General features: G+C 54.1%; 4 protein-coding genes and 1 long non-coding RNA gene across 8 annotated transcripts in view; 1 reads left to right on the forward strand and 4 right to left on the reverse strand.

The window, feature by feature from the left end:
• Window positions 1–4525: 4525 nt before the first annotated feature.
• Window positions 4526–9754, reverse strand: APOC1 (apolipoprotein C1). 2 transcript variants are annotated; one of them, XM_021003618.2, is made up of 4 exons: window positions 9713–9754; window positions 6127–6250; window positions 5541–5691; window positions 4526–4768 (listed from the first exon to the last, which is right to left on the reverse strand). In XM_021003618.2, the coding sequence occupies exons 1-4, from the start codon at window positions 9737–9739 to the stop codon at window positions 4705–4707; spliced, it is 366 nt and encodes a 121-aa protein (XP_020859277.1). In that variant the 5' UTR covers window positions 9740–9754; the 3' UTR covers window positions 4526–4704. The 2 variants fall into 2 exon arrangements, with proteins under 2 accessions (XP_020859277.1, XP_020859279.1); XM_021003620.2 differs by lacking the exon at window positions 9713–9754 and adding an exon at window positions 6723–6752.
• A 419-nt stretch (window positions 9755–10173) lies between these two features.
• APOE (apolipoprotein E) lies at window positions 10174–12159 on the reverse strand. Its single transcript, XM_021003616.2, has 3 exons — window positions 12091–12159; window positions 11637–11826; window positions 10174–11134 (listed from the first exon to the last, which is right to left on the reverse strand). Exons 1-3 carry the CDS (start codon window positions 12134–12136, stop codon window positions 10459–10461), a joined length of 912 nt encoding a protein of 303 aa, XP_020859275.1. The 5' UTR covers window positions 12137–12159; the 3' UTR covers window positions 10174–10458.
• Window position 12160: 1 nt separating this feature from the next.
• On the forward strand, window positions 12161–15258 carry LOC144454266 (uncharacterized). Its single transcript, XR_013482614.1, has 2 exons — window positions 12161–13030; window positions 14345–15258. It is a non-coding gene; the product is annotated as an uncharacterized LOC144454266 (long non-coding RNA).
• TOMM40 (translocase of outer mitochondrial membrane 40) lies at window positions 15193–19114 on the reverse strand. Its single transcript, XM_021003614.2, has 10 exons — window positions 19025–19114; window positions 18642–18909; window positions 17564–17631; window positions 17390–17482; window positions 17179–17280; window positions 16958–17063; window positions 16374–16496; window positions 16215–16291; window positions 16030–16132; window positions 15193–15887 (listed from the first exon to the last, which is right to left on the reverse strand). The coding sequence occupies exons 2-10, from the start codon at window positions 18901–18903 to the stop codon at window positions 15748–15750; spliced, it is 1074 nt and encodes a 357-aa protein (XP_020859273.1). The 5' UTR covers window positions 18904–18909; window positions 19025–19114; the 3' UTR covers window positions 15193–15747.
• A 1343-nt stretch (window positions 19115–20457) lies between these two features.
• The window catches only part of NECTIN2 (nectin cell adhesion molecule 2), a 32331-nt gene continuing 28793 nt past the window's right edge, over window positions 20458–23995 (reverse strand). For all 3 annotated transcript variants that reach the window (XM_021003612.2, XM_021003610.2, XM_078145882.1), the window contains exons 7-9: window positions 21641–21704; window positions 21400–21486; window positions 20458–21199 (exon numbers count right to left, since the gene is read on the reverse strand). In XM_021003612.2, the coding sequence (XP_020859271.1) occupies window positions 20975–21199; window positions 21400–21486; window positions 21641–21704 (376 nt within the window). In that variant the 3' untranslated portion in view covers window positions 20458–20974. The remainder of the gene's footprint in view (window positions 21200–21399; window positions 21487–21640; window positions 21705–23995) is intronic.

A 23995-nucleotide genomic window follows, 5' to 3' on the forward strand; every position in this document is an offset into this window, starting at 1 on the left:
CTTTGATGTGTCTCTTCTATGACAACACTGGAGCCCATTGGGGAGCAAACCTGTGACTGCTTCATGTCTTGCCTCATGTGTATGATTGGAGGGTTGTTGAACAAAGTTATTTTTGCTAACAGATTTTGAAAAATTTTGATGTATAGATGGAAGGTGCTTTGTTGGAAGAGAGGCTTTAAAGAGACATTTTGCTCTACTGAAACGAATACTTTTATTTAAAAAAATTAAATACAGGGATGTTATATTTATCAAGTCTTTTGGTGTAATCATAAAGATGTGTTCCACTGTGGAATGTTGCTTTTGAAAGCCTGACAGTTCGTACTAATGCCTTCATTGAGGATGCTTCCAATGTATGTGTAGTTGATTCTCATGAAAATATTATATGAATAAGAAAATGAGCATTAGATTAATAGTTGCCGATATTTCTCTAGTCGCCTTTTTTGGGGAGGGGGATTTTTTGAGATTTTCCCCCCCATACTTTTTGTATGTTCTTCTTCAAACACTTTTTGAATCCTTCAATGCCCCTTGTCATTGTATCATCTCCCACATGAAAGTCCTCCACGTACTCTTGGTCCAATCCAGCTGCTTTTTCCATCTTTGTTCACTTTAATGCCATTTCCACCTCCTCTATGAGTCTATCCATCATTAAAGTTCAAGTGTAGAGGCTTTACTGTCTTTGATAGTGAACCAAGGTTTGTTGTAAAAAAAAATGCAGATCTTTTCAATTTTTCTTCTGTTTGTTGTCCTTCCTTTTAATTCATAAATGCCTTCAGGATGACTGCTTAATATACTCAGTTTCTCATTGAGCTTTTTTTAAAAATGATTTTTACTTCTCCACTGCTTTTTTTTTAATGAAATGATATTGATCACATATTTTAGACTGGTATTGCCTTTGCCTGCCATCTTTCTCCATAAGCAAATAAATCTAGTGTTTACTGCTAGTATACTTTTCAGTCTCTTGCAGTCTCTTTTTAATAGAAATTTATTTGCATCAGTTAAAATTCTGTATGAAATTATTATAGACTGTGTCTGTGTCGTTTCTTCTGTCTATATCCTATTTTTAATCACTAAAAACTGTTTGAATATGTCAGGAGTGAAATATTTTGAGATATATTGAGATATTTTGCATGCTGTGTTCCATGAATTATGTGATCACTGCATGCTAAGTGTCTGACTTTTGTGAATGTGAGAGGTTTGAGAGGCTAGACATGGGGTTCTAGAGCTGCAGATTTTGTAACATTTAACTTTCCATTTCGTCCCGTTGGATTAAATTCTGAGCCTGCTCAGCCCTGCTGTTTGAAACTGTATCCTTGACGTCCATGGAGAGTGGTCCAGGCACCTGCCAATTAAGCGTCCCCTGGTGGCCTATAGGGGTACTGCAACCTTTTGGAAGGTTAGTTACATGCATGCTCCTGGATGATCTGAGCCAGGGATTCTTAATTTAGGGTCCTCCAGTGGTCTATGGAAAGATTTTAGGGGGTCTGTGACCTCATATGGGAAAATTGCTCACACACACCCCGCAATAACTTCTAACCGAAATTTAACATTTCCTGCCATTACTGAAGGTTAAGAAGCCTTGATGCGAGATTGCTACTAACTTGGCAGTTTAAGGAGAGTGCTACCTGGTGGCCAATCCTGCCATTGCAACTCCCTTTGAGGTGGTTGATAACCACGAGTGACCTGTTAACTTTCTGTAGGCTGGAGGCTTAAGGAAGAGAGCTGATTTGGACTGCTTAGCTGTAGGAGGCTGCTGTTGCAGGGTGCTAAGTATCACAAGGTGTTGCAAGTGGGACACACAAGTGTCTCACATTTATAGCAGGGTGTCAAGACTGATACTAATTTCCTCTGGTAGCATCCTTATTTGGTCACTGGTCAAGGATTCCATATTTAGGAGACAGCAGTATTAAAGTCTAAAAGAGAGTCTAAAAAGAGCCAGTTAACAAGCATTTGCTAATTGCCTACTATGTTGCAGGCACTGATAAACTAGCCCTCTCTGCTCCCCCTCCCATTTTCTGCTACTCTGCTACCATTAGTCAGGTAGTCAGTAAGCATTTATTAAACACCTACTATATACCAGGCATTGTGCTAAGTACTGGGGTACAAAGAGAGTAAAAGAAAGTCCCCTGCCCACAAGGATATCACAGTCTAATGGATCACAGCAGAAGCAGAAAGGGGACTGGACAGAATTGTGTTATACTTTTCTTTATTGGGTAGACCAAGCCTTTGATGGGCCTAAACTTTCTCCTTGGCAAAAGGAAGGGGATTGGATGAAATGGCTTCTAACATTTCATAAGGTCTCTCTCAGCTTTGACATTCTCACTTCTAAGATACCTCCCAGCTGTGATATTCCATGTTCTAAGGGCTCTCTCAGCTCTGACATTTTTGGACTCTTCCTCTAACATGGGCTCCAGATCTTGGTCTCATCCCAAGGACAGAGAGGGAATGGAGGAGGAGGAGTGACCAGGCAGGCTACTGACCCCTTGCCCAGGGCCCAAGGCCACAGTGTGGACAACAGAGTTCGTAATGTTTGTCCAGCTTTGGAATGGTTGAAGGTCATCTTCTGTCCACAAACTCCCTGTTCCTATCCCCTTCTCTGATCCAGAAATATACAGGGAAGAAAAAAGGCAGAGCAGCATGTCACAGTATTGGGAGTGTCCTGAATCCAAGGCTTGGTTGGGTGAGGAAATTGTGGTGTAAGTATATGTGCAAGATTTCCTCTTTCTCTTTGATACTTCTCACCCAAGGGTGTGTGTGTGTGTGTGTGTGTGTGTGTGTACCCACTCCCACAAACCAGTGGGTTAGAGATATTAACTTCTTTGGACATGGATATATCACTTCTTGATGGGCTTCCATTTTCTTTGCAAAATTGGCCAATTGGATGAGAGGGCTTCTAAAGGATTTGAAGGTCCCTTCCAGCTCTGACATTCTCTATTCTTGGGTATCTTTGAGCTCTGACATTCCCTATTCTAAGGTCTCTCCTAGCTCTGATATTCCCTGTTCCATGACCCTTCCTGGACCTCTAGAGCCTTAGGGTTCCTATAATTGTATTTCACAGGATCTCAGAGATGGAAGTCACCTCAGAAACCATAATTCCAAGGCCCTTCTCCATCCTGGCTGCCCTCCTAGGGCAACTCTCCAGTTCATCAATGTCTTTCCTAAACATGGTGCCCATAATTGGCCATGAGATCTCATTGATAATGATCCTGAATTTGGGTCCTTCCTTACTACAACCTTAGAACATCCTAGATTTCTTGGCTACCTTATCATATTGTTGACTCATCTTGAGTCAGATTTCTTGGGAACCCCCACCATCCTTCCAGTCATGCAGGTTTGCAACCTTGGAGTCATCTTTGACTCTTTACTCTCTTCCTTATCCCCCATATCCAACCCATGACCATTTCTTATCCATCATACCTTCACATTATCTCTTGCATCAGTCCTCTTCTTCTCCAGAGCAGCCACCACCCTAGTTCAGGCTGTCCTCACCCGCTGGTGGCCTGGGCTATTGTAATAACCCCCTCCTTAGTCTATGTGCCTCCAGTCTGGCTAAGTCTCAAAGCCATCCCCCACAAAGCTGCCAAAGTGATTCTCCCAAACCTCAGCTCTGACCACGTCACTTGCCCCTCTCTCCCTGTCACCTTTAGGTCCAAAAGTAAATGCTTATTTGACATTCAAAACCCTTCACAACCCGGCTCTAACCTATCTTTCTAACCTTGTCACTCATTCATTATTCCTCTTGAAACACTTCTCGGTCTAGCCAAACTCCTTGCCATTCCTCCATCCCAAGCATGCTCTTGCACAGGGTATAGGCCCCATTTTTGAGAGACCCTTTCAGGGCTCAACTCAGCTGAAGGGCCACAAGGATCTTTTGTAATTTCTTCAACTGCTGGTGCCTCCTCCCACTCCAAAGTCATTATGTTCATTTTGTATGTGCTTCTCTGGATTTCCAAGTGTGGATGTTGTCTCCCTCCGTAAGCAGCCATCCCCAACACCTACTCAACTGTTCATTCTCATTGAAGCCCAGCCCTCTCAAGCCTTTACATCTTTTTCCTGGGAATAGTGGTCTAACCAACCTTCCTCCATCTTCTACTGGTGCCATTGATTTTTTGAACCCGAGTCAAACTTGACATTTGCTCTGATTACTTTTCTCTGTTTTCCTTTTAGCCCAGGGTTCCAGCCTGTGGGCTTTTTTGGGATTCTGGTTGTCAGTGTTCCCAAGTCTCCTCTTGGAACCTGCAAACCAAGCCCCAGAGCACCTGATAAGGAATCAAGGAGACCTGGCTGGAATATGGTTTTAGTCATTTATTGACCATGTGCTTCTGGGCGACCCTCTCAACCTGTCAGACCCTCAGACTCCTCATCTACAAGACAGGGACAGTAACAGGACCTACCCCAAAAGGTTATTGTGAGAATCAGATGACAAGTGTCTAACCAGCTTTGCCAACCTGAAGGCTCATGCTCTGAGTGATTAACATTGTGCCCAGCATGCCCAAACCAGTCACACACACATACACACACACATACACCAGGGGCTGTAAAACCTTTATTATATTAGAGTCAGTGAGCAGAGGGTCAGGGGCTGGAGGGAGCAGACTGAAGGAAGGGGGAACATTCAGAGGCCTCTTTCTTCAGGTGGGAAGGATACTGGCTTCTGGGAGAGCACAGCCCAGCAGTGGGTGAGCCCTCAGACTCAGCCTCCTGCCATTACTTGGAGAAGGTGGCATCCATTTTATCTTTCACTTTCTGAAAATTGTGCTTGAACCAGTTCCTGTGGAGAAAAGGGGCACTATGACTTTAGTGGGGTCTAGAGAATAGACCTCTACCCCTTCCAAAATGACCTCCATAGACTCCCAATGACTAGCAACCTTACTATATGCCTGTGGGTGAGGAACTTACCCCTCCTCTTTTAGACTTAGTTTCCTCATCTGTAAAATGAGGCTGGGACCACATCAGAGGTTCTTAACCTGGGGTCTGGGAACTTCTTTTTTTTTAACAAAAATATAGTGAGCTACCTATAATTTGTTCCCTTTGTAAACTATGTCTTTTGTTTTACACATTTAAAAGCATTATTCGGATAATATCATCTTCCAAAGGGAAGGCTTCACCAGATTGCCTGAAGGTTCCATGGCAAAGGTTAAGAACCTCTGGGATAGAGATCTGGAAGGTCCCTCCCAGCTCTGACACCCTCAAACTCCAGATTCTTCAAGTTCTAACTTAATCTCCTAGTCCAAATATCTACCGGACCCCATCCCCTCCTTCCCCTACTGGTTGCCCCCACGCTTCCAAACCAAGCTCAGCCAGAAACACCCTCCCCTTCTGCTCAGTGCGTTCTTGTCCTTCAAGGCCCCCTCCTTCCTTTGGGCCTCACTTGAACCCAACTCTGCCTCTCTTCTCTCCCCTCCTAGAGGACAGGGTCCAGGAAGGCTGACCTACTTCTCCACTCTGGATACTGGAGGGAGGAGGGAAAGGTAGAGGAGGAGGGGGAGGAGGGAGGGAGAGGTGGAGGAGGGGGAGAAGGAAAAGGAAGAGGAGGGCCACACCTAGTTTTGGTGGAGAATTCACTGTTCTGGATCTTAGAGATGGCCTCCTTGGCCTTGGTAGCCACAGTGTCCGCCAGCTCCTTCACCTTATGCTGGAACTGTTCAAAGCCCTCTGCCACACTTGAGGAAGCCTGAGCTGGGCTGGGGCCTTCTGGAAAGGAATGGACCCAGAGTGCCCCTGAACACTTAGAACTGCTTAGAAGGCCTGAAGTAAAGGGGGGGCCTTGGAGCCCGGAATGGGCTGGGGATTGTACTCTCAGAACCTAGGCATGGGGAGGGGGAAGGTAGAACCCAGGAGGTTAAGCCCAAGAACTGGGGGTAGGAGGAGGAGGTGTGGTGAATCTGAATATAGCAGGGTGATGCCGGAACCATGAGAGGGGGAGGGGAGCTCAAACCCAGGGTGGTGTAGGACCTTAATATTGAGGGTAAGAGTTGGGGGCAGGATCAGAACCTGGCTGAAGAGAACACCATTAGAACTCATGGATTTTGGTCATAGAATACTGGTGGGCAAGGGATAGAAGGAACATAGAACCCAGGGAAGGGGGTGGAGATTGGAACCCAAGCCATCACCCTTCCCCCTGAATACCTGCCAAAAAGTACAGAAGTACAGCCAGCACAGTGAAGGACAGAAATGGCTTCATGACGGGCTGGACGGGGCTCCGCCAAGAGGTGTGTAGTGGGAGCCGGGTGAGGACCAGAGCTCCCCAGTCCTAGGGACCAGGAATTACCCTCACTGTCACTGTCCTGTTGGACCTCTCACATCCCAGCCACCTCCCCAGGGAGCCCCCAAATCTCCCCCTTTCCCCTGCCCCCAGGGCTCCTCCTTTGTCCCGGGATCTCTTTTCCTTCTTTACACCTGCACCGTCCCCTAGGAGCCTCTCACGCTCCCTCCCACTCCCAGCCAGCCACCCTGATCTGTCTGAGGTCTAGAACTCTTCCCTTCGGGTTCCCATCTCTGAAATAAATAAGAGTTGGCCCTAGATAGAAAGCTTAAGATGTTCCCAGCTCCCCACCCCATACAAGCAGGGTCCCTCTGCCTATAGATCTTTGGTGGTCCCCTTCTTCCCAGAGACTCATCCTTCTCGTCCTCTCCCTGTCCCCCCTCAGGATCCTTCCCCTCCCACACAGTCTCCTTTCTCAGGTACCCCCCCCCTTTCCTCTAATCTTCCTTTCCTGGGATACCTGCCCCTCTGCCATGTGGCTTCTCCAGGGGCCCCCTGTTTCCCCAGAGACTCTCCTCCCTCTCCAATTCCTCCGCACCTTGGTCAACACTTACAGAACAGAACTGGGACCTGGCAGGCTGAGTTGGGTGTGGGTGGGAGGGTCCAGGGACCTTTAGTTATAAGAGGGCTGGGGGAGGGGCCCGGAGAGTTTGAAACCTCACCTTTCTCTCCCCCCTCCTCCCTCCTCCCGCTCAGCCTCCACCTACCAGTTGGCTCTTGGATTTTCCTCCCTCCCCTGAGGCAGGAGGTGGGACCTATCCAAATCCATCTGGGAGCCCCAAAGACCCAGCTCCAGGTCCCCTCCTTCCCTCCCTTTCTGTCCCACACCTTTGGCTTTCCTAACCCAATACCCAGCCCTCCTCTACCTCTCCGGCCCCCTCAGGGCTATAGTACGCTAGGACCTTTCACAGCCCTCCCACATCTCTCCCCACCTCACACTCAAAAATGTCCAGGTTAGACCTCTAGTGGCCCACGCAGTGCCTGGCACTTGAGAGCACTGTGCTTGGAGTCAGGAAGACCTGAATTCAAATCTGCCTCAGACACTTACTACCTGTGTGACCCTGGGCAAGTCACTTCACCCTGTTTGCCTCCGTTTCCTCATCTGTAAAATGAGCTGGAGAAGGAAATGTCAAACCGCTTGTGTCTTTGCCAAGAAAACCCCCAGTTGGCTCATGAAGAATTTTGGACATGACTCAATCAACTTAACGACAACTACTCGTCTACAGAAAAGGAGACCTGGGGAGAGGGCTAGCCTTAGAATCCCAGGGGAGGGACTTGAAAAATAAGAGAGAGAGGACATCAGACTCTCTTAGCTGTGGGCTTCTTCCCTCCCATCTTTTCCCTGGGTCACCCCTCATCTTAACAGAGGTCACAGTCCAAGTACCCTCTCCTTTCTCTCCTCAGGTGCTTCTGGACCCTGAATCTCCCCCACTGGGATATCATCCTCCCCCTTTCCTCTCTCAGCCCCCCCCCCAGTCTCCCACTCTCACTGCCCTCCCTCCTTTCCTTAACAGTTCACCTTGAAGGGGGAATTGGAATTCACAGGCGACTGGAGTTGTATAATCCACCCCAGGGGGAGCGGTCCTCGCACACCTCCTCCTCTTCCCTTCTCCCTTCCCCTTTCCTGAAACTCCCCTTCCCCTCGCTATAGCAACCAAGGCCCCTGCTCCCTCCACCTCCCTCTTCATCTCCATCCCCTCTCCACCTCTGAAAGTCCTCATTGTTTCCCCAAAGTATTCTCTTTTTCACCATCACCCTCCCCTCATCTCTTCGGAGGAAAGGGGTGACCTTAAAACGGGAAAGGGGGCTTATAACTCAGGGGGAGATGAGGACTGGGGACTCGGTCCTGTTCTGACACACCCCCTCCCTTCCATCCTCCCTTCCCTCAGGACCCTTTCTTGCTTCTCCTCCCCCAAAGTTCTCCCGTGGCCACAGATGCGCACAGACCAATCCCTCCCTTTCCCTCCGGGGTTCTGGGATGCTCACCCTCTTCCCCAACTCACTCGCAAGTTCTAATCCCTTCACCCCCCACACTCCCCATTCCAGCCCTTCCTCCTCTACCGCGGCTATTCTTTCCCCATCCCTCCGGCTCCCTGTCCTCCCACCCTGTCCCCGCCCCCTCCCTCTGCTCCTCGAGCTCCGTGGCCCTTTCGGGAGCCAAGGCTGACGGGGTTACTCGCGGGCATCTCCGGCTGCGGGCGCCCCCCGCGCTGACCGCCACTGACCCTGGCGGCCCACGGAGGGGGCGGCCGCGAGCCGAGCCTCCGGGTTGGCTGAGCCCTCGTCCCCCTCCTCCCCTCCTCTGGACCACGGAGGGGAGGGGATGGAAAGCTCTCAAGCGCTCACCCTGAACGTTGTAGGACTGCACTGGGCTTCTGGGCAGGCTTGGCATTATGGTGTGCCCGCCCCCCCCAAGCCTCCCACTGCACCCCTCCATCCCTTCCAGCTTTTGGGCGCCTAGTCTGCTCAGAGCCCTTCTTCCGAACCAAAGGGGGCCAGCAACGGTCCCACGAAGTCGCTTATCTCTCATCCCCGGGGCCAGCCTCAGTTCCCCTTTCTTGCCCAAATGAGGCCAGAAAAATAAAGGCCGAAGGGCTTCTCACCTTTCTCCCCAGTTCCTTCCTCCTCAACTCCTCCCCCCACCCCCCCATTTCAGGGCTCTCTACCTCCCCAGCTTCCGGAAAGTCCCCTCAGAGCTCCGACGCCAGGCATTAAGTACGTACAGCCAAGGAGTGTGACCATCTTTCCCTGGGCTGGGCTGGGGCGGTGGAGGAGTCCCTGCTTTTGTGTCTAACAAATAGCCCCTCAGCTCTGCAAAACCTTCCGGGCACTTAGCAGCCTCAAAGAGATGAGCAGGGCTTTAGGAATCAAAGAGATCTGAATTCCAGCCCCAGGCTGACCTTGGCCAAATCTCTGCCCTTCTCTGGGCCTCTTTCTCTGTAAAATGAGGGGGGTGGGAATGGCCACTCTTCAGAGGAATTGGGGCCCACTGGAAGGGGGTAAGGAGAGGGGGAAGGGACCTGGATTCCAATCCGTGCGTGTTATGGGGTCAAATGCTTTAAGCCTGTTTCCTCATGTGAAAAATGGGGAGGTTAGACTAGGTGAGCCTTAAGGTTCTTTTTAGCCCCTCTAAACCCCTGACTCCCTTTCTGGTTTGATGGTCTGTAGTTAAAGGTATTCCAGAGTTCCCACACAAGGTTTCTCCGGCTCTGTAAAATGCCTGGGTTGGGAGTCTCCAGGGGTTCTGGTGGCAAGGGAAACCCTCAACTCTCATGCTTTCACCCCACCAGTGCCCAGGGTAAGGGGTATAGGATTTGGGAGGGGAAGGCTGGGGACTAGGAGGAGGTGGGGGGGCTTGTGTCACTGGAATTTCCAAAGAGGTTGGGGGGGAGGAGAAAAAGTTGGGTAAGCCACAGAAGGAGAGGCCTTTCCCCTACCTTCCCCTCTCACCTTGCTCTTCTCCCAGGATTCCCACATCTTTGTCTCTGGCGACCTCTCCCCTGCTTTCAAATCTGGGGCTCGAGACCCCAGGGAGGCTTCTGCCTTGCTGACCTCCCCACCCCCACTTAGCTCAAGCAGATCAGACTTGCTGGAGAAATGAGAGACCCAGAGGGGTGAGAAAGTTGTAGTCGAGACCCAGAGAAGGGGGCGTAGGAGAGAGCAGCAGACAGAGGAGGGGGAAGGGAGAAGAGAGGGAGATCTTGGAAGGAAGAAGGGAGAGAAGCAGAGAGGAGAGGGGGTGGGGGCTGTGTGTCTGTGGGGCTGATGTGATAGCCAAAGGAGACAAGAGACCCAAGCAGAGAAAACAGGCAAGAGGAACGGGTTTATCTTGAGTCACTTCAATGAAAGCATGAGACAGGGCAGAGATCCAGCCTGTCCTCACCTCCCCCGACAGACTCACACGGAATCAGTTGTTGCACACAAGCAAGCTTTCACTTTATTGTTGGCCTGAGCTTAGACTACATGTAGCCCCCCCACCTGACCCCATCTCCCAAGGGTAGTAGAGGGGCTGAGGGCCAGAGCCCTGGAGCGCACTGGCCTGCCCTGCGGAGGTGAGGGGGGGGACTGGAGCATCCTCATCTGCTGGAGGTTGAGGGGAGGACAGGGGAGGGTCCACTGGTGGATGAGGACAGGAGGCCTCCCAGGCAGGAGACAGGGTGAACTACGGGGAACCCATGGAGGGCTCTAGGGAGCTTTCAGTTGTCACTGAGGGGAGTATCGGGTGCGTCTCCTAGCTTCCCATTGGGATTGATGGCTTCCTGAACCTTGTCCACCAGCAACGTCCACTGGCGTTGCAGGTCGGTGGTCAGGGGCTGGAACCAGGCCTTCAGGCGGTCGTGAAAGCCCTGAAGTTGAGCCTGCAGCTGGGCCGACTGCTCGTCCACCTTGGTCTTGACCTCCTCCATTCGGCTGCGCACCTGGTCCAGGTGGCTCTGCAGATGCTCCCCTGCCAGGGTGCCCAGGCTGGCCATCCTTTTCTTGTTCTGCTCTTGGACTCGCTCCAGCAGGGGGGCCAGGTGCTTCAGGGAGCCGAGCCCTCTCTCCACGCCTTCCTTGGCGCCAGCCTGGTACGTGTCCATGCGGGTCTGGAGCTCCTCGTAGTCACGTCCAATGCGCTTCTTCATCTTCCTCAGGTAGGCGGATATCCGGTTTCTGACCTCATCTATGTTATGGTTGACCACCGTATGGAACTCTCGGTGGTACTGGGCAAGGCGGGACCCCACATCTTCCATGTCAGCCCTGAGGCGGGCCTGGGCTGCTGTGAGCTCCTTGGTCAGCTTATTCCGGGTCTCTTCAGTCACGGGGGTCAGCTCCTGGTCCAACTCAGCCTTGTAAGCATTCAGCTCTGTCAGAGTGTCTGTCATAAGACCCCTGCAGGGAGCAGATTTAAAGTTGGAGTGGCGCCTGGAGGTGATCCTATCTCCAGATGAAGGAAGTAAGTCCTTCAGGGAGGTGAGGGCACTCACCCGTAGTCACATAGCTAAGAGGCAGAGGCAGGAATCCAGCCCAGGGCTCTGATTCCAAATCCACCTCTGTCCACTGCATTAAACTGGGAAGGAGACAGACATACGGGGTGGTGGTGGGCACCCAGAAAGGTGGGGATAGAGAAGAGATAGAAACAGGGAACCAAAGGCAGAAACAGAAGGAGAATGGGAAAGGGAGACAGATGAACCTCTGTTAGAGGCAAAGATACAGCTGGTGGGCAGGAGCCAGTGAGGCCAACTTCAGTTACATTCCATTTTCTTGGACAAGTGGAGATGAGGGATTGGGTTAGGGCCACAGCTGGGGATGGACCCCTGGGTCTGAGATTTACAAGGCAGGGTTAGGGGAGACCTGAGTGGCATGGTGGGGTCATGGTGGGAATCGTCCTCACCTCAGGTCCTTGACTATTTGGAAACTCTGCACCTCACTCTGCAGGTCCTCAACCCGGGTTTGCAGCCGGTCCAGGTAGCCCCGGAAGCGGCCCATGGCTATCTCCCAGGCCTGAGCTGGCTCCGAGTTCCAGAGTTCTGGTTCTGTAACTTGCTCCTCTGAAGAAGTCTTGGCATCTTCCCCCCGGCAGCCTGAGGAGCAGATACATGGACATGAGTGTCCAGGGAACCAGCTCACAGGGGCTGAGTGGGAGAGGAGGGTGGGGAGGACTTAGCAAGTTTGGAGAAAGGACAGGCAGATCCTGGAAAAGGGAGGAGACAGTGGGAATGAGAACAGAGTGAAAGATTAAGGGGGACAGATTAAAGGGGCCGCTGGGGCAGATATTGAGGGGGAGAGGGAAGACTGATGCTGGACAGCGGAGAGCAGGAACGCAGAGGTCCAGGGAGAGGGCATACCAGTCAAGAGGGCTGCCAATGCCCATAAGGTCCACAGGAGCTTCATCTTCACAGCACAGCTGGTGATCGGTCTGACTAGGGCAGAGAGAGGTCTGGCTGAAGTCAGTGACCACCTCTCTTTTCTATCTTCCCCCACTAATCCCATCAGTCAACTCCCACCAACAGATAAGGGGAAGCAGCTGCCCCCTAAATTCTGTACTCCTAACCTCACTACATTTATCTCTGTTAGGGAGCCTAGGTTCCATACCTGGGGCATTCTAAATCTTAAGCTCTCCCCATTGTTGCTCTTTTCCTCAAATTTGGATTCTAAAGTTCAAGCCCTCCCACGTCCTGAATTCCATTTCTTCCATTCAAAATCCTAATCTCCTCCATTGTCTCCAGAAGACCCAAGGGGTGCCGCTAGATAAACATGACCCTATCTCCTACTCAGAGGGGCAAAGGAAATTGCCCAACATCATCCAACCTTGAAGAGAATCCTAGACCTGGAAAGAGCAGAGAACCACCTAGGTTATCTACACCCCTTGTTTGCCAGAGGAGCAAAAAGGGTGGTCCAGTGCCTTGCAAAGACGTGCCCTGTAGGAGCAGGCACCCTCGGAGGCAGGCTTTGAACCCTGAGGCTCTGACTCTGGCCAGCTGGTCCGCTGTTAGATGTGCGAAGGCTGCCGATTTCCCTTCCCTAATCTGGGGGGTTCTCAGATGCTGCTACCCTTCACACCCATTTTTCATTCTCAGGACCCATGCATTCCTTGCTGTCACCCAGACCCGAGATTTCTGTCCTTTGTTCCCCAATCCCGTGGGCTCTCCTATGTCTCTACTTCTCTTGCTCAGCCAGAGTCCCGTCCAGAAGTCTGTCTCCCCTGTAAGGGATATTACAGGAGCTGCTGCTCTTAGGATCTGGGATTGGCTAGATGAAGGAAACTGTCATCATTCTACAGATGAGGTAAGTGACTAGCCCCATGTCAAACAGGTTTAAGCAGCGGAGGTGACATTTGAACCCAGGACCTCACTCCAAATGCAGCTTTCCCCACTATGTGCATTGACATAGAATGTCAGAGCCGGAGCAGTCTTTATCCACAGCCCACAGATGGGAACACTGAAGCTGCTGCAAGGCAAGGAGCCAATTCGCGGCTGGTTTGAGGCGAGTCCAAGGCTCCCCAAGCCTGTATTTCTATTCACCCATCCTCACAGCCTGTCCCCTGGGGTTCCTTTACCTTGGCCTGGGCTGGTCAGCTGGGCCTTCCTCTGTGTTAGTCAGAGAGATCCTCTCCTGGGCTGAGTAGGACCCGGGCTTGGGGCCCTCTTCCAGTTATAGGGCTCTACCCCCTCCCTCTCCTCCAGGGCCAGGGCGGACCTGTCACGAGGAGAGCATGGCCCTCCTCCATGTCACCCCCCTAAGCTTTGGGGGAGGTACACAAGGGCCACTCCCCCCCCCCTTCAGCTTCCAGCCCCTCCTGGGGATGGGAAGCTGACCTCTCACCGCCTAACCTGCCCTGATCCCTCCCCGCAGTCCCAAGGACTGGACAGAGAATGTCCATCGTTGGGCTCCCCACGGGAGGGCTAAATGGAATTCTGGAATAGGGGGTGAAGACCCGGTGGCCTCCATCTCTGGGGGATGCTGACAAAGGAACCCAGACACTAGGATAAGGGTTACTTTTGTTTGGGGGAGGGGCACGGCACCTGTTGCAGAGGGGGAGGAAGAATGGCCTTCTGGAGCCCAGTGGGGCACACAAACCAGAGACCTGGACAACATCCTCGGGCCAGCTGTGGTGTTTGCTCTCGGCCCGGAACACGGGGCTGCGGGAAGGGTGGGGTCCAGGTCTTTGAAAGGCTGTTTTGTGTGGGGCCAGATCCCTGCATATGAGGGGTCACTGACACACCAGGGGAACGCTGGCTTCAGGCCCAGAGGCCCAAGTCTGTTTTCGGAGAAGGGGTGGGGTCAGGGTGATGACACAGATGCCTGTATCTGTGGGGTGCCATTCCATGAATCCTAGAACTTGGGAGCCCCAGACTAGCAGTCAGGGGGAACTGACATCCTCAATGTAAAGGGGTGAAGGGACCAAGGGCCCCAAAGCCTGAGCATCTCAAGACTAAGGGGGGCCGAGGAAGGGGAACATGCCACTGTTTGGGGCTGAGAAAGGGGAGCGTGGTGGTGGCACTGTTATACATTTACATTTTTTGAGGTGGGGGGATCTCAAATGTCAGGGTCCTGTTCTGCCCTGGGGCCAGGTCACTTACTAAATGACCTTTCCCCTAGCCCACAGGATGCCCTGCAGACTCGGAAGCCTCAACCCTCCCCACCACCAGACAGACTCAGACAAGAGGAACAAACTGCTGGCTCAGAGATAAGTGTTAGGAAACTGCCGTCTGCTCCCACTTCCTGGGGATCAGAATGGGCTGAAAGGCTATGACCTAGAATGACCTGAGAGAGTGGGCATGGGCAGAGATGTCAGGCCCTGGAAAAGAGAGATGCTGCCTGTGTGTTCAAGTCCCCAAGGGTCCGAGGACTTGCTGGGAAAGGAGCCGGTCTATGGCTCTTCGAGGGCCCATCTGCGCTCCTGGGGGCCTCAAATCAAGCCTCCACTCAGACATCCAGGCTCTGCCGTTTCTTCTCAAATAACCAAGACCCACAATCCTACCTTCCAGTACCACAAACCACACTCCAAGAACCCAGCTATCTCCCTTGGCCAGGACAAAGTCCATCACTTTCCATCCTGTCATCACGGGGCAAGAGGTCACAGACTGAAGTTAGGATCTTCTCCCAAATTGGCATGGGAGGCAGGGAAATGGCACAGTACCAGTGCCCAGGGCAGAAGAGAGGCAAGGGGAGGCAGGCATTTAAAGCAGCCATTATAGGCAGAAGTGGAAGGGCCAGGATTTGAAGAGGGGTCCTCAGGCTGCATCCAGCACCAGCAGCTTTATTTATCCCAGCCATGTGCAGACAAGGGGAAGAGCTGCCCGGGCACACAGAAAGCCTCGAGGACAGGGGAAGAAAGTGGGCAGACAGCAAGGCCATCTATGATGTCATCTGAAGGAGGGAAGAGACAGACAGCTAGGAGAGCACGGGGACCCCCATGTGTACAGATGGCACCCCCTCCCAGTTACTCACTGTTTTAGCCATGTATTTTTGTGGGTTTTTTTTTCTGTAAAATGTTCTGTTTTTTTCCATAACTTATAAACATGATTTACACTGAGGGGGACAGCAGAGGGGCTGGTGGGGAAAAGGGAGGGAGAGGCCGAGGGGAATGGACGGAACTGGGCTGGGGGGGGTGGGGGGTGACAACGGCTAGGATGATGGACCCCCTCCTGTGGCCACCAGGGAGGCAGGGCAGGGACACCCAGCCCACGCTGCCCTCTCAGCAGCCCAGCTCCACCACGAGGAAGGAGACAGGCCCCACCCTGAGGACCCTCCGCCATAGTCCTTCCCACCTAGGTCTCCTAGACCCTAGAGCCCCTTCCAGGAATGGGGAAAGGGGCCAGGGGGATCGGTCTTCCAGTATTCTGAAGTGCCTCTCCAAAAACCCGAGTCTTCCTGGCCAGGCCCAAGGTCTCCCCAGATCCTGGGGTCTCCCCCTCTCCCAGCCTTTGGGAGCCTCAGGCACCCCTCCTTCTGCCCTGCCCGGGAGCGGAGGGATGGGCGGGATGGGTGGTGCGGCAGGCTCAGCCGATAGTGAGGCCAAAGCCACACTGGAACTTGTTCTTTCGATGATTGAGGAAGGCACCCAGGGCCAGCGTCAGGGGCAGGGGGGGCAGCTTCTTCTCCAGGGTTGCCCCCACGATCCAGTTACTGTCCACGGAGCCTGGGGAAGATGAAAGGGAGAGATGGGGTACGTGAAGGGACAGAGCAGGCGGGAGGTGCCAGAGGGCCCTGGGGAAGCCTAACCACCCCCCCAGGGGAGTCAGTGGTGGGAAAGGTCCTGAGGAGGCTGTAGAAGCGGCTACCTTTGAAGAGGAGGTTGGCCTTGGGGAGATCCAGCTGGTAGCCGAAGGAGACACTAGTGTCCTGCATTCGGGTGCTGGCTTCAAACTCCACTCCGACTTGAAGCTGGAGAAAGCCACGAGAGTCAGTCTGGGAGTCCCTACTCCGCCCCTTCCAGCCCCTTTCCCTGCTCTTACTTCGCCCTTACCTGGTCACTGGCTTTGTGGTAATATGTGGCATGGGCCCCCGCCTGGCCCACAGTCAAGGTTGCCAGCCAGTTAGGTGCTGGGGAAGAGAGACAAGAATCATCAAGCATTTTGAGGCTTTGTGGCTGCCCTGCCCTCGAACACAGAGCCCAGCCTCATACCTGTGTACTTCCCTGCCAGTGACATGACGGTGCCTTCCTCTCCTGGCCTGCGGTGATAAACCAGCTCCCCGCCCAAGGCCAGGCATGGAGTGATGCTCTGAAGGTAGTGAGCCACTAGGATTCCTGGGGATGGTCAGGGGGACGAGTCACCTCATGGCACTGTCCTCCCTCCCTCCCTCCCGAACCAGGCCCCAGAGAAAGCAGCATCTCTCCTCGGGTCCTTGCCCTTCCCACAGCGACGCAGACAGACCTAAAGACAGCCACCCTCTAGGAGAGAGACACTGCCTGCCCCCACCTCCCTCAGCGAGCGTCACTGTGAGAAACAAAGCAAAGATGCAGAGACGGGGGGGGGGGGGAGAGAGACACGGACACACACACTCTCAGAGAGACCCAGCACCAGGGAGGATGGTGACAGAAGAACACAAACCAAGAGAAGGGCACTGCACCCCCATCCTCCTGAGACAGGGCAGAAACAGACACTGAATAAGGAAGGAGACATGAGACAGAAACACCCAGGACCGCCCAAACCTCCCCACCATCCTGGAGGAGCGGCCGGATGGCCACGAGGTGACAGGGGTCCTCACCTGAGCCCACCAGTACATCGGGGTTTCCCAGGGTCACCGCGGCCGTGAAGTCGGAGCCCCGGTACTCTCCATCCACCTGCCAGTTCACGAACTTTGACTGCTGGGTCTGGGGAGGGAGACACGGACTGCTCACTGCTCGACTCGGGAGCTCAGGGCTCCCAGTGGACATGCCAAGCCGGCGAGGCGGCTCCAGCGCTCCTCCAGGCCTCCCCCACACTTACCTGCACCGCCATCTTGGATCGGAGGCCAGGCCCCACCTGGTGGATCACCTGGGCGTTGAGGCTCCCGCAGTTGTCCATGTCTCCCACCAGCACCGGGAAGGCCTGTGGGCCGGAGAGGTGTAAGGGGGTGGGGGACCAGTGGGAGCTTCCCCGGGTGAGAAGAGCCAGGAATTGGTGGGTTCAGAGGCCCAGGACTGGCGGGACCACTTACCTCTGTGGGACTGAGCTGCTTGGTCCCCACATATGTGACCCCAAAGTGGTAGTTGGAGTCTCCAATCGTGCTGAGGGCCACGGTGTGATTGACCTGGGGTGGTGGAACACGGGGCCTGAGTGGCTTGTCAGGCTGGCCTCCTCTTTGCCCCCCCCCACCCGACCGAGGGCTCACCTGGAAGTGGTTACTGAGGCCCTTGTTCACCGTGAGCTTCACACCCTCCATCTGCACCGGGAACAGTTCTGCAGGGAGAAGGCACAGGGTGTCACCTCCCCCCAGGGACTGCAAGCCTGCAGCCCCCAGAGCCTCCATTGCACAGACGGGACACGGAAGCTCTCTGACCCCAGCCGGGACAGTGGTGGGGATGGGCACATCCCAACTCTGTTAGGTCCAAGTTCATGGCTCACCCCCTCCCCCCAACATGAGCTGCCTGCTCCCCACTTTGAAGCTCTCTCCAAGTCTCCCCGTGAGGGGCACAAGATGCTGGTGCAGATCAAGCCTGAGAACACTCCCTAGCAGGGGGACTCTGAGCAAGTCTCTGCCTGCCTCGGTTTCCTCATCTGCCAAGTAGGGATCCCACCAGGCCCTCCCCCTCCCTTGAGCTAACACTGTGCACAATACCTCCTCCAACCATAAAGGGACTGTGTCTCTTCCCTGAGCGTTCTCACAACACAGTGTCTAAGAGGGGAGGGGCCGATTATACAGATCAGGAAACTGAGGCCCACAGAGGGTGTGACTTGTCCAAGGTCACGGAGACAAATGCAGCTAGACCAGGATTCGAACCCTGGTCCTGACTACAAGGGGAGGGGCCGTGAAGGGCGATGAAGCCCTGCTGTGTGACCCCAGGGTGGACACTGAGGAGCCCCCCGGCCCCGGCCCTGGGACTCCAGGCTAGCCTCCAAGGTCCAGTCCCAGTCTCTAGGGGAGGCTGCCCCGAGGAGGCCGCTAGGGGGTGCCTCAAGGCACAGAGCGCCGGGCCTGGAGTCCAGAGGGGCCGAGTTCGAATCCCGCCTCCCACGCTTCTCGGCCATGGGGGGGTGCCTCTATAAGAGGCCCGCCCCGCTGCCTGCCTCAGTTTCCCCAAATGGCCGTCCCCAGGAGCCCTGAGCTAGCTCCCATCTGCACCGCTGCGGGCAAGCGGTGGGCGCTTTCCCGGGTCCCGCTTCTCCCCTGCCCCGTCCCGCCCGGCCCCCCCCCAGTTCCCCTTCCCCCCCCCCTCCCCGCAGAGACGCCCCCTAGCGGCAGCGCTCACCCTTGCACTTGCGGTGGCACTCCTCAAACGTGCCGGGGTTGGGCAGACAGCAGCAGGCCTCATCCTCCGCCGCCGCGGGCCCGCTCGCGGGGCCTCCCGGGACTCCTCCGCGGGCGCCGGGTCCCGCGCTCAGGCCGCCCATGGGGGGCAACGTGAAGCCCGGCGGTGGCGGCGGCAGCGGCGGCGGCGCGGCCACGAGGCCCGGCCCGGACGGGGGGGGCGGCCCCGCGGGCGGCGAGCTGGCGGCCAACACGTTGCCCATGATCACCTGCAGGAAACCGGGGCGAGAGGTCAGGGGTCACCGCCGCCGCCCACGTGACCACCCCTCCCCCGCGCCTCGGCCTCGCCGCAGGCCACGTGACCCAAACCCAGCCGCTGCTCACTCCGGCGCCTCCGGCTCCTCCCGGCTTCAGCTCCGCACCCGTACCCCCGTGCGGGAGGCGGTGCCCAAGGCGCAGGCGCAGCCCCGGGCTCCTCAGGAAACGGGGCCCATCATTGGCCCGAGGCCTCTCTTCTTCATTGGTTGGACTCTTCCGCCCCACCTCCATTCCGTAATTATTGGTAGGCAGCTGGCAGGTCCCGCCCTACTACTACTCCCACTGGTTCGCCCAAGGAACGCCTCCTCTGATTGGTCCAGGGTTTCTCCGTCCCTAGTGCCCAGTACGCTATTTAGTCCCACCAGCGCTAACCTTCTTGCGTTTTCATTGGTCATTATCCGTGAGGAGCCCACCCTCTCATTGACCTTCCCAGGGAGCGTCCCTTTTCATTGGTTTATGAGTCCACTTCTTTTTTGCCCTCCCGAACATCATGAGGTTAGATAGTGGCCGCCTTCATTCCCGTCCTCCTCATTGGCCTGTGGTTTCACAAGGCCCACCCTCTCTGCTTTTCCATTGGCAGGCCCTCAGAGAGTCTCTTTACATTGGCTATGGATCTTCCCGCCTCCTCCCTCGCGCCGGACTCTTGCTTCCCCTCCTTCTCCCCATCGCAATCCGATGATTGGTCCGAAGGTGAGATAAGATCTCCGGTGATTGGCGGGCGCTGGCCGAGGTAGGCTGTGCTGCGCGGCTTGGGCCGGCAGGCGGCAAGGTCAGAGAGGGATTCCCAGAAGGCACCGCAGGTCCCGACTCCCTGAGGATCCTTACTCCCTCCCTCTTCCCTATGACCCAGAATGCTCTGGTGGGGCCTCTCTGTGACCCTGACCTGCTCCTTAGGGCGCCATTACTTTCCCACCATGCCCCGGGGCTGCCCTTCTCCATTACCTCTTACCCCCCACCACTGCACCTGGGGACAACCCCGGGGCATGACGGGTAGGAGACTACTACCGTCGATGGTCACTAATTAAGTCCAGTTTAATTCAACAAGCATGCATACTAAGCTGCCTGCTATGTGCCTGCTATGTGCCAGGCGCTGTTCGGGTCAGGGATGTAGAGGCTCTCGGAGCTTCCATTCCAGAGGGCCCGGCTGAACGCAGATAACTAAACACCGGAGGGCCACCTGCAGGAGGTGGAGCCAGAGCTGGGCAGGAAGGAAGCCGGCGTGGGGGTGGGGGTGGGTAACCTGCTGGGGCAAAGGCGCGGAGATGGGAATGGGAAGTGCAACGTAGAATAGGGCAGTTTGGTTGGTTGGTTGGTGTTTTGGGTTTTTTTGGCTAGGCAGTGGCGTTAAGTGACTTGCCCAGGGTCATACAGCTAGTAAGTATTAAGTATCTGCGGCCCCCATTTAGAATAGGGCAGTTTGGCAGGAACGTGGAGAGTCATGTAAGCAAGCGAGGTGGGCCGCCCTCCCCGCTGCCCACCAGGGCCAACCGCGTCACACGTGCAGGACATAAAAAGTCGCGTTTATTAGGAAATGTGTACAAAACTCAGTTCTCCTCCCCCACACGTGGGGGGGGGGCAGGGCCAGCTCAGCCAGCCCGTGGCACCTCCGGCCTCCCCCCACCTACACACATCCGGGGATCCCCAAGCACTGGCCGTGCGGCCCTTGTCCCCAGCCCCTGCGGAGGCCAGCACGCCAGCCTCTCCTGCCTGCAGGAAGGCTGGACAGTGTGTTTGGAGGAATCGTGCTGCCCAGGGCTCAGGTCTGGGAGCGGGGAAAGGGGAAGGTGGGAGAAGTGGGCAGGGCAGGGGGGACGCAGGGAGGCGGGGAGCGTTTGGCTCAGAGCTCTCCCCCCCCACCCCCCCACCCCCCCGCCAGTGGTCAGCAAGTCACCGGTCACAAGTCAGAGGTCAGGCGTGGTGAAGGGGGCCTGCTGGGTCAGCCCCAAGGTAAGGACATGAGCCGGGTCTCCATTGTGGAGGGCCAGGGTCCTGCAGTTGGAGTGGGGAGGCGGGGGCTCACACGTACATTGCCCGGGACATGACGAAGCCCTTGCCTTGATAGGCCTCATTTGTGGTGTAAGCCAGAGCATCGTAGATGGGGTTGATCTTGTCCAGGTAGTCTCCGTTATCCTCCAGAGGCAGTCGCTCTTCCCCAGCTGCGTCACCTGGCTCCTCCAGGTGCAAGGGCAGAGCAGCTGCCCGCTCCTCCAGGGGGGGCAGCTCATGGTACCGGGGCATATCCTGTGCAGGGGACAAGGGGATGTGAGATCTTCTTCCTCCCCACCCCCCCCTCCACAAAACCACCAGAGGACCCTAAGGGATCAGGGCCTCCAGACCCCCCCCCTCCCCATCCTTGTAGAGATGGGGGAAATGAATTTTCAGACAGGGAAAGGGACTTCCTGGAGGCCCCATCCCAACATTAGGGGACCCAACCGAATTACCTGTTCAGGAGCTGAGATGCTGGGCTCAAAGTATGGGGTCTTCAGAGGGATGTGCTCCGAGCTACCTAGGGTGAAGAGCTGGGAGGGCTGGGGGCAGAGAAAAGAGATGGGGACAGGTCAGGGCAGATTCAGGGGATGGAGGCAGAATGGGGAAAAGGATGCACAGGGGGTGTCATGGTGGTCAGGGCTGTGTCGGGGAATGGAAAGATGGAAGGGAAAGGGGTGGAGAGAAACATCTTACCATTTCTGGCTCCTCCAGTTTCATCTTAGGAGGTGGAGGCTTGTATGCAGGAGGGCCTTCCAGCCTGTGGGGAAGGAGTAGAAAAGGAAACTGGTATTTGATTCCCTGGGGCTTCTGCCAGTGGCCCAACAATTCAGTTAGTTCAGCTCAGTTCAACTTGCATCTTTTAAGCCCCTATGATGTCCCTGCCTTCAAAGAGCTTGGGGTGGGGGGAAAGTGGACTACACAAGGCATAGAGTGATCGAAGGCCAGTGGACTGACTGCAGCTCAGGTCAGATGCTGGAAAGGCTTTGAGTTCGAACGATGCTTTGGTGGCTGAATCCAATCAAATGTTCTCAGCCACCATCCTTCCTGAACCCTCCATCTCTGACACCGTTCACCAACCACTTCCTCCCAAAAATGCTATCTCCCCTGGAGTTTCATGACATTGCTCTTATAATTGTTGAACCAAAGACACCGAGAAAGAGAATAAAGAAAACCTTTCTTGGGAGAGAGCTGGTTTAACTGTTATCTTATGAAGAAACAGTAGCCAAAGTCTTTCCCGAGGTTTGAGTCTGCAGAGATTGTGAGTGGTGATGGTTTGACAAGTTTTCAGATCAGGTTGGAGAAAACCTGGAGAAGCCAGAGAGAAGAGGCTGGAGAGGCCTTACTCGATGGAGCTGCTTTAACCTTAATCTTATCTTGTGGATGAAGAAGAGAATCCTCGAGAAGCAACTTTGATTGGTATCTTGAGTTCCCCTAGGCAGGGGAACTGTATTTTCAGAAAACATCAGGAGCAGTCACAAGGATGGTTTAAGGTGCCTCTTACTCTGATGGGTCCAAGAGCTAAACCGCCATGAAGAACTGTTTATACTTGTGTTGTTGCTAATAAATTGCCATCACCAGTAATCAATCAATAACAATACTGATCTAATGTTAGGGGATTAGGGGTTTTGCCATAGAGAGAGATTTGAGCAAGTGCTTATGGGGAAAGAGGATTTTTTAGTAAGTCAAGCAGCAGGCTGAGGTGTGTGAGGTGAGCACTGCTATATCACCTTACGCACATATGCTGCATCTTCTTCCTGCCCTCAAGAAGAACTTTCTTTCTCTTCTTAGGCTCCCTCCTTTCTCCCAGGGACTCATTCATTTGTCCTACCCCTTTTCTCTACCAGACAACTGGAGATTTGGGGAGCTGGAAGAACTAAGGCCTAACTCATCAGGGGAGAGATAAAGGTGATTTGCCATCCCGTGTGACTTCAGTCTAGCGCCAGGACTGCCACCTGCTGCCTCTTTCCCCCAAAGGGAACCCAGAGCCACCAGAGGTCCTGAGCCCAGCACTAGACTGAAGCCCAACATTTACTGTTGATACCCTAATTGACATTTTCTCCGACTTGAATCTCCTTGACCTCTCTCCCCTTTCTGTCACGTGGTCTGTTTGTGGGGCAGCTGGGTGGTGCACTGGATCAGGAAGACATCTTCTGGAGTTCAGATCTGGCCTCAGACACTTACTAGCCGTGTGACCCTGGACAAGTCACATAGGCCTGTTGGCCTCAGTTCCTTATCTGTAAAATGAGCTGGAAAAGGCAAAGGCAAACCAGTCCGGTCAGGATCTTTGCCAAGAAAACCACAGAGTCAGACACAATTGAAACGACTAAATAACAACAAACATGTTGAATTGTCTCTTCCCTTACTGTTCTCCTGGTTCTCTTCCCGTGTCTCCGACCAGTCCTTTTGCAGGTGGTCGTCATCTGTCCCCTACCATCTAAGTGAGCATATCTTAGTCCCTGTCCCAAGAGCCTCAGCAGTCACCTTTATCAGTTCTTACGAGACAGTTGACCTGAAATTATCTTTTTTAAATTTTGATTTTTTTTTTAAGGCAGTTGGGGTTAAGTGATTTGGCCAGGGTCACACAGCTAGTAAGTGTCAAGTGTTTGGTCTGAGGTTGGATTTGAACTCAGATCCTTCTGACTCCAGGGCTGGTGCTGTATCTACTGTGGACCTGAAATTATCTATGGCAGCAACAAAGTCCTCTCTGATTATCTCTCTTCTTACATGTCTTGGATATCTCCCCTCCTTCCCCTAATAGCGATATTTGTCCTGTTTCTAGTTCAAAGATTGTTCTCTTTGGCAGATAAAATAGAAACAGAACAGGGGATGAACAGTCCTGCCTAACACTTTGTTCCCCACGCATCCATAATAACTGCCCTGTTTAGTCCTTAATCCCTTTTGTCTCAACAAGGCTTAAAAAACCAACCAACCCTAGTTGTCTTTCGCTTCCCTTGACAGCCCCAGCCAGCCTAAGCTTCAGCATTCCCATCACTGTTCCTGAAGGATTTCTGCACCCCTTCATATTTAACCGGCTCGTTACCTGTCTTT

The sequence above is a fragment of the Phascolarctos cinereus genome, unplaced genomic scaffold, assembly GCF_003287225.1.
Source record: "Phascolarctos cinereus isolate Bilbo 61053 unplaced genomic scaffold, phaCin_HiC Scaffold_726;HRSCAF=1367, whole genome shotgun sequence".
Taxonomy (NCBI): Eukaryota; Metazoa; Chordata; class Mammalia; order Diprotodontia; family Phascolarctidae; genus Phascolarctos; species Phascolarctos cinereus.

Coding starts and splice junctions, on each gene's coding strand:
- APOC1 (XM_021003618.2), bottom strand. CDS start 9,739: ATGTGGGAATCCTGGGAGAAGAGCAAG. Junction 6,251..9,712: donor AATCCTGGGAGAAGAGCAAG/GTGAGAGGGGAA, acceptor CCTGGTCCCTAG/GACTGGGGAGCTCTGGTCCT. Junction 5,692..6,126: donor ACTTCTGTACTTTTTGGCAG/GTATTCAGGGGG, acceptor ATTCCTTTCCAG/AAGGCCCCAGCCCAGCTCAG.
- APOE (XM_021003616.2), bottom strand. CDS start 12,136: ATGAAGCTCCTGTGGACCTTATGGGCATTGGCAGCCCTCTTGACTG. Junction 11,827..12,090: donor ATTGGCAGCCCTCTTGACTG/GTATGCCCTCTC, acceptor TCTGCTCCTCAG/GCTGCCGGGGGGAAGATGCC. Junction 11,135..11,636: donor CAAATAGTCAAGGACCTGAG/GTGAGGACGATT, acceptor TGCTCCCTGCAG/GGGTCTTATGACAGACACTC.
- TOMM40 (XM_021003614.2), bottom strand. CDS start 18,903: ATGGGCAACGTGTTGGCCGCCAGCTCGCCGCCCGCGGGGCCGCCCCCC. Junction 16,497..16,957: donor CGATGTACTGGTGGGCTCAG/GTGAGGACCCCT, acceptor GACCATCCCCAG/GAATCCTAGTGGCTCACTAC. Junction 16,292..16,373: donor ACTGGCAGGGAAGTACACAG/GTATGAGGCTGG, acceptor TCTCTTCCCCAG/CACCTAACTGGCTGGCAACC.